This window comes from Carcharhinus amblyrhynchos, chromosome 18 (genome assembly GCF_965287045.1).
Source record: "Carcharhinus amblyrhynchos chromosome 18, sCarAmb.v2.hapA, whole genome shotgun sequence".
NCBI lineage: Eukaryota > Metazoa > Chordata > Chondrichthyes > Carcharhiniformes > Carcharhinidae > Carcharhinus > Carcharhinus amblyrhynchos.
In genome coordinates this window covers 30493109-30507242 of record NC_137341.1, presented here as the reverse complement: position 1 = coordinate 30507242, position 14134 = coordinate 30493109, and the positions used below count along the sequence as shown (strand labels likewise).

At 41.5% G+C, this 14134-nt stretch overlaps 2 protein-coding genes across 2 annotated transcripts in view; both read right to left on the bottom strand.

The window, feature by feature from the left end:
* Positions 1 to 2644, bottom strand: part of LOC145354673 (protein disulfide-isomerase-like) — a 42872-nt gene extending 40228 nt beyond the window's left edge. Inside the window, exon 1 of the mRNA XM_080206108.1 lies at positions 2431 to 2644. Within this exon, the coding sequence (XP_080062234.1) occupies positions 2431 to 2644 (214 nt within the window). The remainder of the gene's footprint in view (positions 1 to 2430) is intronic.
* A 2920-nt stretch (positions 2645 to 5564) lies between these two features.
* Positions 5565 to 14134, bottom strand: part of LOC145354672 (protein disulfide-isomerase-like) — a 28310-nt gene continuing 19740 nt past the window's right edge. Inside the window, exons 8-11 of the mRNA XM_080206107.1 lie at positions 13594 to 13714; positions 10549 to 10730; positions 5964 to 6068; positions 5565 to 5859 (exon numbers count right to left, since the gene is read on the bottom strand). Of these exons, the coding sequence (XP_080062233.1) occupies positions 5761 to 5859; positions 5964 to 6068; positions 10549 to 10730; positions 13594 to 13714 (507 nt within the window). The 3' untranslated portion in view covers positions 5565 to 5760. The remainder of the gene's footprint in view (positions 5860 to 5963; positions 6069 to 10548; positions 10731 to 13593; positions 13715 to 14134) is intronic.

The window sequence follows — 14134 nt, the reverse complement described above, 5'->3', positions numbered from 1 at the left end:
GGGCCCTGGCACTGCCTAAGAGGTAAACTGCCAATGTCCAGGGGGCACCTGGGCACTGTTTATCAGGCGTGGGCCACTGCCATGGAGCCTATGGGGGAAAGGCCTGGGGGCAGGGCCCGATGGGGCAGGGCCTGGTGGAGTAATCAGTGGGGGTGAGGGGTCCCGCTGCCACTCTGATGTCGAGGTCAGCTTGGGAAGCAGGGAGGCCAGCAGTCAGGGGCAGGCTGGGAGACTCAGCTTGCTGGAGGATTGGGACTGCGGGGGTGGGGGGGTGGGGTAACTGTTGGGACTGCTGGGGGAGAGCATTGACACTGCGGATGGTTGGGGTAACTGTCTAGGGAGAATTGTTGTGGGGGGGGGGGGTCGCTGGATCAGGCTGGGTAGAGAGTGGGGGTTCAGGGCTGAGCCCAGGAATGGTCAGGGTTCAGCGATTGGGCTGACTCGGGGGCAGGGGGGTTGTTGTATAGCCGGCAATGCGGGGATCGCAGGGCTAGCCAGTGATCGGGAGGCCGGCAGTGCGGGGCCATTGCACATGCACTGACAGATCGGTACGCGGGCAGTGACCTGCGCAGCACTATGCTGCTTGCCTCTCCAGCACAAGTAGGTCCCACTCACTGAATTATAATGATATACGTGCAGTACAGTGACCTCTATAGTGCACAGGGTGTTGGAGATTCTTCTCTGAACTCCCACTGACAATAACAGCATGAATTACTTCAGTTTTCACATGAATTCAACGCTTAGAATATTTTTGGGAGAATTCCAGCCAAAACATTTGTAATGGAATGTGAAAATGCTGCATATTGTAATGGATGCTCAAATATCAACAACCCCAGAAATATACTGATCTAGGTGAGCAATTTAAATATACGTTTGGTTCTGGGACCTTACGGAGGATATATTGGACTTGGAGGGAGTGCAGCCTGGATTTACCCGAATGTACCAAGCTTTAAATTACGAGGAGAGACTGCATAGGCTCAATTTGTGTTCCCTGGGCTTTACAATTGATAGGTTGGACAGAGAGAAAAATTGGTTGGGAAGGCTGAGGTGGATCTTTCGGGAATGAAGTTTGGAAACATTTTGACTTGCAGAAAGTGATAGAAGCTTGGAACTCTTTTCCATAAGCTGCTATTGATGCTCGGTCAATTGTTAATGTGCAATCTGAGCTTGATGGATTTTTGTTCACTAAAGGTATTCGGGATTTGGGGCAAAGGCAGGTGTATAGAGAATTAGATCATTCTTTCTGGTTGCATCACAGCTTGGTATGGCTCCTGCTCTGCCGAAGACTGCAGAAACTACTAAAGGTCGTGAATGTAGCCCAATCCAACATGCAAGCCAGCCCCCCATCCATTGACACTGTCTACATTTCCCACTGCCTTGGCAAAGCATCCAGCATAATTAAGGATACTATGCACCCTGGACATTTTCTCTTCCACCTTCTTCCATCAGGAAAAAGATACAAAAGTCTGAGGTCATGTACCAACCGACACAAGAACAGCTTCTTCCCTGCTACTATCAGACTTTTGAATGGACCTACCTTGCATTAAGTTGATTCTCCTTCACACCCTAGCTGTGACTGTAACACTACATTCTGCACTCTCTCATTTCCTTCTCTATGAACGGTATGCTCTGTCTGTATAGCGCACAAGAAACAATATTTTTCACTGTGCGCTAATACATGTGACAATAATAAATCAAATCAAAATAATAAATCAAATCAAATCACAGATCAGCCATGGTCTCATTAAGCAGCAGAGCAGACCAGAGAACCCAGATGACTTGTTCCTATGTTCCTGTGACAATTAACTGAATGTAATATCTTCAAATGCAATTACAGAATTGTAATTTTAAGAAATAACCAATGAATTGATTTCAAATAGATGAAGAATAATCTAGCTAAGAGGAATTACATAGCCTAATGCTTTCATCATCATTTGTCCTTCTCTTCTGTTTGAAATGGTTTTACCTGTTTGATGTTATGGCATACAGATGGAAATGCAACATCTGGTGCAGCTTGATAGGAAGTGTGACAACAGGATGCTAATTGATGCTTTATTCTGAATTGCTTTTCCAAAACATACAATGACATTTACAAATGATGTTATTTAGAAGTGGAAATACTTGAATGTCCTTGGAGCGCTTTCATTTCTTGGCAATCACAAGTCGCATGGTTTTCTAACAGGTGTTTGACAAGTGTCTGGCAAGTGCTCAGAACCAAAGACAACGGGGCAATTACTACACTTAACTTCAGTGCTGGAGTTCAGCAAAGTTGATTCTAGCATAATTATAAGATAATATTACCATACTTAGCATCAGTCTGTTAAGTATTAATACTTAATGTAGAAACGCTGCTCTGAATTAATTCAAAGACTAACATGATACAGTTCGATCAAAATTATGATATTCAGCGTTCAGGTTGAATGAACTTACAAAAGATGACAAGGAGGAATTTGCTTTCTTTCAGTGCTCTGTTAAAATTGCCTTTGTTCAGCACAAGGACGTTTTGATCTTCTTTAATCTTGGGCCGTTTGACTTCTTGCGTCTTGGTACCATTTTTTCCCTTTTTATTCTTGGCAGTGTGCTCAGCCCAGACTACAGATAAAAAAGCTGCTACCAATATAAGCACAAAAACTGAAATTCGCATATTGTGGCTGGAAGCGAGTCAGAGCTGAGAATTCAATCACTCGTTATTTTCCACTGGCAAGGAAACTCTTTTCACAAAATCTCAAGATAACGAGAGCAAACAACTCATGCACCTGTGCATCTGAATTTTTAAAATATGGTTATGTAAACCATCTGCAAACTGTTTAAACAATGATGAAACAGTACAGTTTGACCTTGCTGTGTCTATAAGATTACTTCTGCTAATAAACTGAGTCGGGATTTGTTCACTACCTACAACATTTACAATACTTTCTCCAAAGTCAAAAGATGAAAATCTTATTATTTTTTACACTATTCTCTACTAGCGGTTTGGCACAAGTACCATTTATCTCAGGAATTCAAGGAGTCCTTTTTCTATTGGGTGAACTTGTCAAGCTTCAAGTATTTGTTTCCTGCCCCGTTATCTGAGACCATATAAATATGCAAAATTTACATTGCACTGTTAAACTACTGAAGTTTTCATGATTAAGGAAAGTTCTTCAGAAATAGGAAAATAATAAACAAACTCTGAGAGTTCACAGTGGCGTGTCATTTGAGAAGGGTTAGCATTGATAGTACTTGCAGTACCACCCACTTTGTTTGATGTCCCTTTTATTAATTACTTGACCTTGGACAGCATGGTTGCATTCAGGAAAACTGGCTCTACACGAGGCCCAACCTCCTGTCCTTAGAGCAACTGTCAAAAGGTAAGTTTTAAAAACTACTTATTGAATGTTGGACTACTTCTCCTGTTTCCACATCAAAACCAAAGTCCTATTGGCCTCTTTTTGCCTTCCCTTCTCAATTGTTGCCTCTCTTTGCCAATTGCTGCCTGCACCACATCCCATTGTCCCCCTCCTCCCTGACTGTTTACCCCAACTCCTCAAATGCAAGTTCAAATGAAAGAGCTTTGAGGAGGGGAGGAGATGGAAGGACCAGAGTTTATAGAGAGTGTTTGGCTTTGATAGCTATACTGTGCCACACAAAAAAAGGTAAAAATAGCACCTGAGTTTTGTTTTATTAAGAAGACTGAATGGTGTCAGTGTAATGAGAGATTCTCCAGTCTCTATTGGGTCCCCTTAGGAAAGATCTCTACAGATTGTACAGGTTCCTACAATAAATGAATGAAAGGTGATGAGTGCGCTGTATGCGTTCACCATTTTGCCTTGTAGTATGAGTGACAAAACACATACACATGAAGCTACAGTTGAGCTAACCAGTTAAAGGCACTGATAACATTGTGAAACACATACCATTGTATCTAATGTGTTGTGTCTCACAGCAATTTTCATCAGATGTCTATGATGTTGTCAAGTTGGAGAATAAAGATTTAAATATAGGTAATGGAGGAGGACTGGAAATGAAAGGGGTGGATGGGCACCGGGAAGGGAGTTGGATAGTGGGAGAGGAATGGAAAATGGATGAGGAATGATGGGCATTGGGATGAGGTGGATAGTTGGAGGGGATGGACAGTGGAATGGAGAATGAATAGTGAGAGGATGGAATGGGTAGTGGGAAGAGGGTTGGCAGTGGAATGGGCAGTGGAAGCTGGAAAGGCAGTGGGAAGAATGTGCAGGGGGGTAGGGGGAGGGCCTAATCAGAGGGTCTAAGGATGTGGCAATCTGAACAGAAGGGATTCACTTAAATACAAATTCCCAGAGTCCTACTGAAATCCAACCTCTGCCCAGCTGCTGGCTGCTGGGATGGTCCAGGGAACTACAAATTGACTTATTTGGATTTCCATGGCCATCCCAGTGTGGCTGCTGCATTATCTGTGAATACTATGACAGCCCCCCACCTGCCTTTAGTGATTATCTTGACAATGGTTTCATTCATAGAATCATAGAATCCTACAGTGCAGGAGAAGGCCATTCAGCCCATTGAGTCTGCATTGACCGCAATCCCACCCAGGCCCTATCCCCATAACCCCATGCATTTATCCTAGCTAGTCCCTCTGACACTAAGGGGCAATTTAGCATGGCCAATCCACCTAACCTGTACATGTTTGGACACTGACAAAGGAAGAATGTGCAAACTCCACAGAGACAGTGATCCAAGCCAGGAATCGAACCCGGATCTCTGGCGCTGTGAGGCAGCAGTGCTAACCACTGTGCCACCATGCCGCCTATTCATTGTCATAAAAGTTGCAGTGACCAGCAGTGTGCCTGGTTGAATTTGGGTATTACAATTTTTAAATTTTAATACCTCCCACACATCATTTTCTATTGGTGGGGGGGGTGAGGGGGTATAGATCCCAGCCATTGAGTTTACAGATGGATTAGTAACCATACCGAAGCCCTGAGAAATTTAGCTGACTTAAACCTCACTCCTAAATGTAAAATTCCTTAATATCAACTGAAAAATAAGAAACATTGAGGATATCAGACAATTGAGCAATTCAACAGCAACACTGATGTCAAACAGTTAATGATAATCAATGTGTGTGCAGTAAAACATATGGTTCAAATTACACCAATATTAGCTTTCATTTAAATATTAGCTTTTATTTGAAAGTAAATTGTGCATGTTCCTCATTAATAATAACTGGATAATGAAATCATTTCGCTTGAAACAGTGTAAGAACTACAACTTTCATATTCACAAAATGGGTCCAGGCAAGGGGACAAATTCTCCTGTTGCCACCTGTTTGGGTTGACTGTGAATGGAGAATGGAGAAAATCCAATGGGCTGGAGGGTCCAGAAGTGAATCCACTTGAAATCCCATCCATGACTGAAACACATGGAGAGCCATTGCTTAGGTTCCTCCCATCCAAATTTCTTCTAGTCACCAAGAACAGTGCGTGCAATATATTGAGGCAAAAAAAAACAACCTGGCGGTTTCAGAGAAGCAAATGTTTATTATGTAGAAAAGAATTTGTTTCATGTTAATGGTAAAAAGACTCCTTTTCCCCAATTCTTCCTATGCATTACTATGTCCTGTACTGTCAACATCTGATTTATTAGAATAATACAGAGTAAAACATGTTTCCCACGCCAAAATGTCAATGCTTTTGATGGGAGTTGGGTCACCTTCATGAAATCTTTATCAAAGCCACAGTGCTGATTTTGTGCTTAGTTCTGGACCAAACTGTATAAGTGAATATTTAAGGATAGAATCTACAATTCATCCTTTTTAGTTTCACTGGCAGCATCTTCTCCTCTTGAATGCTGCTCCGTTGTTTTGTTGGCCTTTCCATTGAGAATGTCATCGATATCCTACAATATTTAGAAGCAAATAGTAATCATTAGAAGAGTTGAGCATGACAAGAGGAAATAACACTCGGTAAAATTGCTGTGGATCAAATACAGAATGCACTGACCTGTTCATCATTATCAGCAGTGGCACCTTCTTCAGCTAATTTGCCACCATTGTCCAAAAATTTTGTAAAAGTTTCCAGATCCCTTGCTCCTTCATAGTCTATCATCTGTAAAATAAACAACATACAATGATTTTCATTGCAAAATGATCAAATGTTGAAAAAGTGACTTGGCAGCATTTTGGGATATGATATAGTATTTCTGAAAATATGAGATCATCTAAGTCAAAAGATGTATTAGTTCACAATAAGATGTATAATAAGAGGCCAATCTTATTGCCATCTGATACACAGATCTCATTACCAGCTTGTACAATCTATATCGCTTCTGTGTAGATTCATTTCCAGAGTGGTGTCCATATTGCCATATGAACAAGAGTAGGCCATTTAATCTCTTGAACCTACTCATTCAATAAGATCCATGGCTGACTGTATTGTGGGCTAATGCCACTATCTTACCCACCATCAATGCTCTATGACTCCTTTGTTAGTCAGGAATCAATCTCCCTCTGCCTTAAAAATATTCAATTACTCTGCCTCTACCACTTTCTGGGGAAGAGGGTTCCAAGAGTGATGCCCCTTTGAGAGGAAAAATGTACTCCTCACTTTCATCTCAGGTGGGAGACCTTTTATTTTTAGACTATGTCCCCTGGTTCTGGTCTCTCCCACAAGGGATAGCATCTTGTCAGCATCCACCCCTGTCATGTCCCCTCAGGATATTATGGGTGTGATCATACGACCTTGTCCCCTTCGACCTTCGGCAAGGTGAGGTGGTAAGATTGGCTGGGAGAAGGAAAAATCAGGTTTGCGTCCAGTTTTTTCCTCCCACAATCGCACCAGCACTGTTTTGCCGGTGAAATCGGCTTCAATATTAGTGGCATCACTCAAATGTCATTAACGATTCCAGACACTATCGCCTGGACTCATTTATTTTGACCATCTGACCGGCCAACTTCTCCCTGATGAGAATCATGATGGTCCCCACCAATGGGAACCGGAAGTGATGACCATGCTGAGGGGATGATCAGAGGCCATTGATCTGTCTTCCTCATTACATGCTGTACCTGTGTAACATTTTGTGGTTCATGTACCCCAGGATTCCTCTGTACTCAAAGGTCTGCAATCTCTCTCCACCGCAAATGTGTAATTACGACATTACAGATTTTAAGGACAACAATTTTGAGGTTACATTTCCGTTTTCAAACTTCCACAAAATGGAAGCATGGACAGGCAACATGGCATCTCCGGGTTTTATTCAAACCTCATCAGACCCATGTCTTTAGACCTGGCTACACAGACTCATTTAAAATTCAAAGATCACTCTGAGTGTATCCACTGAATTCTAAAACATATTTTTTAAAAAACCCTTTACTTCTGAGGGAACAGGAGGCAGGAAGGGACTTCAAAGGACCTCAACCTAGTTAACTTCTTTGCCTGGTAGATCAAAGCTTTATCAAAATTAACATAGTGGCCATTTTAAGTTTCCAAATTGTACAAGGTCTGTTTGAGAACAGCCATTTTGTATGTAGTACCCAAAAGAACTTAGAAAAAGCTTCAGGGGAGGTTCTTGGCCAAGGAAGGGCAAAGAGAAAAATATTCAGAAATCAAATACTATTCTGCCGAAAGAGTGTAAGCAATCTACAAGTGCCATAATTGCAGAATTAATGAGAATTAGGGCACCTCACATTTCCAAAGTGTGAGTGTGTCCACCTGAAAGGCAAATCTCTGAATTATTGACTGCAGAAGCCATCACAGTTGCTAAACAGAACCTCAAGCTTCAAATCCTTCACTTCAGAAAGAAGTTCGAGAATTGGGCTGGCAATGATATCTCAGAGACTGAATTAAAATCTCATCTTAAAGTATCTTTTTATATTTATCTGTTTTTAATATTTGTATCTGTATTTTAGTTACCTAAGAAATTTCAGCAGTCGTTTTTGTAAAAAATCTTTATCCTGTTTGAGACTAAAGCTTGTTTGCTGGGTTATTTTTAAACTGAACCATGCATGAATTAAAAAGGGGTTCTTAGCTCACTGACCACTTTAAGGATATAGCTTTTATATGATTGTGATACTCTGTTTAAATAATATGCTGCCTTTCTATTCTTCCTGCCAAAGTGAAGAAGTTCAGATTTTCCCACATTATGATCCATCTACCAAATTTTTGTCCATTCACATAACCTATCCATGTCCCTTTGAATACCCTTTTGGTCCTCTTCGCAATTTACTTTCCTACCTATCTATGAACCATCAGCAAATTTATCAACCATATATCTGATTCCTTCATGCAACTCATTGATATAGATTGTAAATAGATGAGGCCCCAGCACTGATCCCTGTGGCACACCACTCATTATATCTTGCCAACCCAAAAGTGACACCCATTTCTATCTGTGCTGTGTTTCCATTTAGCTATCCACTCCTTTATCCATACTGATATGGTATCCCCTTTACCATGAGCTCTTACTTTGTGTAGCAACCTTTGATGTGGCACCTTGTCAAATGCCTTCTGGAAATCTAAGTACATGACATACAAACTCCTTATGTTGCAAGTTACATCCAGTAAATTAGTCAGACATGATTTTGCAAAACCATGATGACTTTGCCTGATTGCAGCCATAACCCAGAAGAGAACTGCACCACAGGTTACAGAAGAGTTCTATTGGGAGGCCTAGTCCATCTTAAAGGCAATTAGCATGGGGCCAGTAGACTTCAGACAGAAATCCAGTGAGCTGGGGGAACTGACCCATTCCAGACTACTGAGCCAGTCAGCTGCCAGGTTTGAAAAAGGTATCTCCTGGAATCAGCGATAGGGTACCTATTCTCATGTGTGTGCTTCTCCTGGCACCACAAAAACATTAAAACATACTTGGTGCACTCTTTAAAATCAGCCAACAGTCAACTGAAACTGAGCAGAGTATTCACAATGAATAAACCTCCCAGACTGTCTGAAAATAGAAGTCAGGGTCATAGTGATGGCACTGGCAGCTGATTTGAATAAGGGCCTGCCTCCTGACTCAGGTAGGCATTTCAAATGGCCAGCAATCAGGCCAAGGGTAGACCCCCATTGGCAGGAATTGGTAAGACATTCTCACCATTTTTGGGGTGCAACTGCTCCCTTTCCCCTTGTGTTAAGTCAGTGCAAATTAACTGTTGATTGCTCACATCGCCGACTATTGGAATAGTTGGCTACTGCAGCAATAATTATACCCACTGGGCCTTATTTATAAAGGGGCAGAGTTTCTGCTTGTACAATCCAGGTGGAACTATCTGAGACAGTGCAAAAGATTGGAGAACTTTAAATGTAAATGAGATAACAGCCAAAACGAATGATGTTTGTGTTTTCCTTGATCTTTTCCCCTAGCTCATGATTCAATTTTCCCAGTTTTGGCTCCATCCACAAACTTGCCCTTGCACGCCTCCACCACCCGCCCCCGCTCCCCGCCCCCCATCCCTGCCCCCGCCCCGGCTCAAAATTGTATAATTTCATCAATTGACACTAGTTTGGGATTTGTGCTTCTCATGTTGTGCTCATCGTTTTAGGTGCTCAGGCACTAGTAAGTGCTTTTTGAATGCTTATTCATTTCAAAAACACTTAATTTACTAGACATTTGGTTATTGTTTGCAAACAAAACTATTAAATGGTTCAGTATGGTTTTTGAAGGCCCAGAGACCCTTATTAAAAATGCTTATTCTTAGTGATAATCTCATTTTTAGTTGTATCTATAAAGGTGACCATGGTGTGGAGATGCCGGCGTTGGACTGGGGTGGGCACAGTAAGAAGTCTCACAACACCAGGTTAAAGTCCAATGAGCTTTCAGAGCACTGCTCCTCTATAAAGGTGCATCAGGTCACCACTCTTAAACACACAAAGGAATGCTTTCGAATGGGGAAAAGGAGAAAGATTGATTCTCAGTGAGTTTGGTTACACTGCCTCTGGGAAATGTTTCAAATTCATGAATATGGAAATTAATTATTGCAGAAACGTGAAGTCTAAGCTGACCATCACACCTTGCTTGCAATTTCCTGTTTGCGCCCAAAGCAGAATCTCTGCGCCAAAAGCTTCAATCATGTAATTTCTGTTATTGGCAGTGATTTTTGTGGGTCCATATTACTGTCTCATGCAGCAGCAATGAGTTAGAGTGGAAATTACTCGAGAACCAATGAAACCTATTGGCTCCCCCTTAGGGAGGAGGGGAGATCAGGATATTGAATTTGATGATCAGCCATGAACATCATGAATGGTGGAGCAGGCTCGAAGGGCTGAATGGCCTACTCTTGCTTCTAGTTTCTATGTAAGAGTCTGTCACACATTGTTTTAAGCAATGCAAGTCAATTTTCCTTTGCCACAGTAATCTTATTAAATAAATTACTACGAAAGTACTTGGCATATATAAGGAATAACTTCCATCCCCTCAGTGGTGGGCCTTGAAGATTAAAGTCTTTGCTGGGAGAGACTGTTCAACCATTTAAGTAAATGTTTGGAGAATGAGGCAAATTGCCTGAGTTGCCATTATGGAATTTGCATAGGCGTTGAACCAAACCAGTCAAAAAGTCAACTAATTTTTAGGGTGGGGGGTCACTAAACAGACCTTTTTTCCAGAGGCAGCAGGGAAGTATTTGATAGTTGGAAATCCTTTGATTGTAACAGATTCAACTTCATTGATGGTGGCATCCATTTTAGCAATTACAACATTTTCATGATCCTTGTACTTCTCACCCAGTTGATCCCAGATAGGAGCCAGTTGTTTACAGTGACTACACCAGGGAGCATCTGTAAGACAAAACCAAAGCATCAATTGCCGGCAGTTTTGATCCCTTCAATTTCCTGTGCTAATCATGTTAATGATGATAAAAGAATAAGATCTAATCTATAGGCACGAGATGTCTGTGTGACAAAGCATGTTAGTAAGTAACTATCTTTTAGTAAGAAACAACTGCAAGTAGCCATTCTTCTGTAATGGTAACTAAATTCCTATCAGTAACCTGGAATTAGATTGTACACTGTGGGTTGGGCTCCATGCACACCTTCATAAAGTTCAGGGACAAGTACCCTCCCCCTCACTAGTCAGCAGCCCAAAGCACTGCGATGAAGCACTTAATTGGACATTAATTGTCCACTTAACTGCCTCAGTTGCAGGCTGATAGTGTCAGCACTGTGAAATAAGAGCTGGGTATCAAGGCAGGCTGCTTAAAAGACCCACCTCGGTGCTCTGAGACGATGTCCCACTTGTAAAAACAAGCAATAAAAACAAAAAAAGCCCTCAAGTTCTCACCCCATGCCCCATCCATGCCAACTCATAACCTTTATGCCACCTCATGCCCCTACCCACTCAATTATAATTCCTGTGCTAGCTTAGTGCCAACTCATGTCAACCCAATACCTCCCTACCCTTTGCCCTTACACCCTCCCTGCCAACTCTCCCCGTATCCACACTTTCACTCAGCCTATCCACTTTTTACACACATTGATGTCTAGTCCTAACAATTCCAAAGGCCGTCTTAACTTTCCCAAAGGCCATTTTACCTCTCCCAAAGGAGTACCTTACTGCTCCTAAAGATTACCTGGAACTCTGCAAAGGGGTAATTGCATCACCAAATAACCATGGCTGCTTTAATTATTTTCATTAATTCTGCTTTGGACAGCCTAGGAATGGCATCAGATTGAAAGGATTCGTACTATTACCTGTGCAGCTGCCTTCATGAACCAAGGATGCAAATTATAACTCTCCCTATCCCCCCAGTGGTGAAAATGATTGATGCCAGGTCCGAGGACAGGAAGCCTTGGAATTGGGGCTCCGACACCGTTTTGGCTAAGACACGGGGCGCTGCCCGCTTTGCAAACATTCAGGATTCTGTCTGCAAGTTTAGATATATCAGTACCAGCAGGTAGCCACAGAACACTTCTGGCGCAGACAGGCCTAATAATCGAGTCTCCAATTTATATTCCAAAAAGCTGAGGTAGTGGATTCCCATTTGGGGAGCCAATTGAAAACAGCATGACACTGACAGAGAAAAGAAAATTCACCAAAGGATTAGCATGAAAGGTTAGGAAGCATCTAGTGCCAGCAGAAAACAAACACAATAAAAATGACAATAGTCCAGAAAAGGGATTTTATCTCCTGTGGCCCTTAAGAGAGCTTTTGGATGATTTCCCAGCCCTGATAACCCTGGGGCACCTGATAGGATGAAGATTATTTATACTGAGAACACTCATATTCACACATTCTGTGCAGACCATCATCACCCTTACTTAATTAGCTAAATGTGGTACCAGCTATTTCAAATAGGAGCTTCCTGTTCCTGTCTCCAGCCCCCATGACAAATGGGTGGCAGATGAGTGCAGGCTCAGCTTTGCACCTCCTCTTTTTGTCGATCATATGCTGAGGTTGACAGAGTTTTGGTCTCTCAGAGAATTAAGAAACATGGGGAACAGGCAGGAAAGTGGAGTTGAAACCCGAGATCAGCCATGATCACACTGATCGGGTGGAGTGGGCTTTATGTGCCGTACGGTTCTCTCCCGCTCCTATTTTTTTATATATGCATCCTATGAATTGGTTCACACACCAGGAAAAATGGCACAAAAATTAACCTTGTCAAATACAGCTGGATCCTTTGGCAGGAATTTAGGCCTCGCTCATCTCGAAACCGTAAAATCCCACCCAAGATCACCAGACCTTTCCATTGTCAGTCCTTTGGCCGCTCCGACTCCTGTGGCAGGTGGGGTGGTAAAATTCCTGCCCTTTAATTTCCTCAGCAGCAGCAAAGAAGGTGTGGAACAGTATGATTCTTGATAGCTTATTGGCTAGAAGTTACTGTCTAAACAGCCCCTTATATGAAAGATGCTGGAGCAAAGCTTTCACTACACAACTAAGTTACTTCGATTGTCCTTACAAGTTGTTTTGTAGACCAGCTTCTGTTCTTTTGCCAGTCTAATTGAGAGAGGCTGTAAGATTCGCAGAAGCTTTAGTAAGTCACTGCTGTGCAGATGGTACACACTGCAGTCATGGTGCGTTGATGATGGAGTGAGTGGATGTTTAAAGTTGCAGATTATTCTGAAGTAATTTTTTTGTATAAACACATACTGACATTTTCTCAAATGCATGATGAAAAAGGTTGAGAAATCAAGAGCTGGGAGAAATTCCTTGTCTTGAGGAGCAAGTGAAATTCCAGCTGCAGTTTAACCTTTGAGGAAAAGTTCCGGATTCACAACAGCGTTAAAAATAGGGATAGCTATGTAAGGCAACATTTAGCAAGCTTTCACCCCATGTTTTTAGCACCACTTATTTAGACTAGCTTTGATACTCAGGTTTATAGAGCAAGTAACAATCAAAATACTAAATTGGAAAAAAATAAACACTTAAAAAATGTATTTTTTCACAGGATGTGGCCAGTGTTGTTGAAGGAGCTTGGAGGATGTTGTTGTGCATTTTATAGAAGATGCACACTGCTGCCACTGTGTGTTGGTGGTGGAGGGAGTAAATGACTGAGATGGTAGACTAATAAAAACACATATTCTTCTTATGGAGTGGCAAGTGGATCAGACCATGAACAAATCTGGGTAAATATGAAAACTTAAACTCTGCTTTTTGAACAGAATTTATAATCCAAAATATATCTGCAAATCCAACACTTACAGAACTCAACGAATACGTTTTTAGTCTCATCAAAAGCAACTTTTTCAAAGTTCTTTCCAACCAGAACCTTAACTGGATTCTTGTCCCAGTCCTCGGGAATGTCTTCACTCTTTAGGTAAGGCTAAAATTATTAAATAAGTCTTTAGTAAAACAGATGACGAGTAAATATATTTTTTAAAAACTAATTAGAACTGATATTAGTAAATGAATAATTCATTCAGTACTGGAGCTGGATTTAATTTAGTCAATTTAGCACCAGAGGTTATAGTTTAATAGTTTACTGCTGAAATTTTGACAGAGATTAATAATTATGATCTAATTTCCTTTTGTTTTGCTTCTTTAGCAACTTTTGTTAATTGCAATCTGGAAGTTGGTTCTTATTAAATTACATTTATTGCTTAAATAATTACCATGTGTGAATTGATCTAAGCATCTTTGATATCCTGGCTGCAATTACTTGTACTATTTTGCTAATGCTTAATGAAAGAGGGCTTCAGGACATAATGCTGGAACTGAACAAAGAAAGACTTTAGTCTATTTA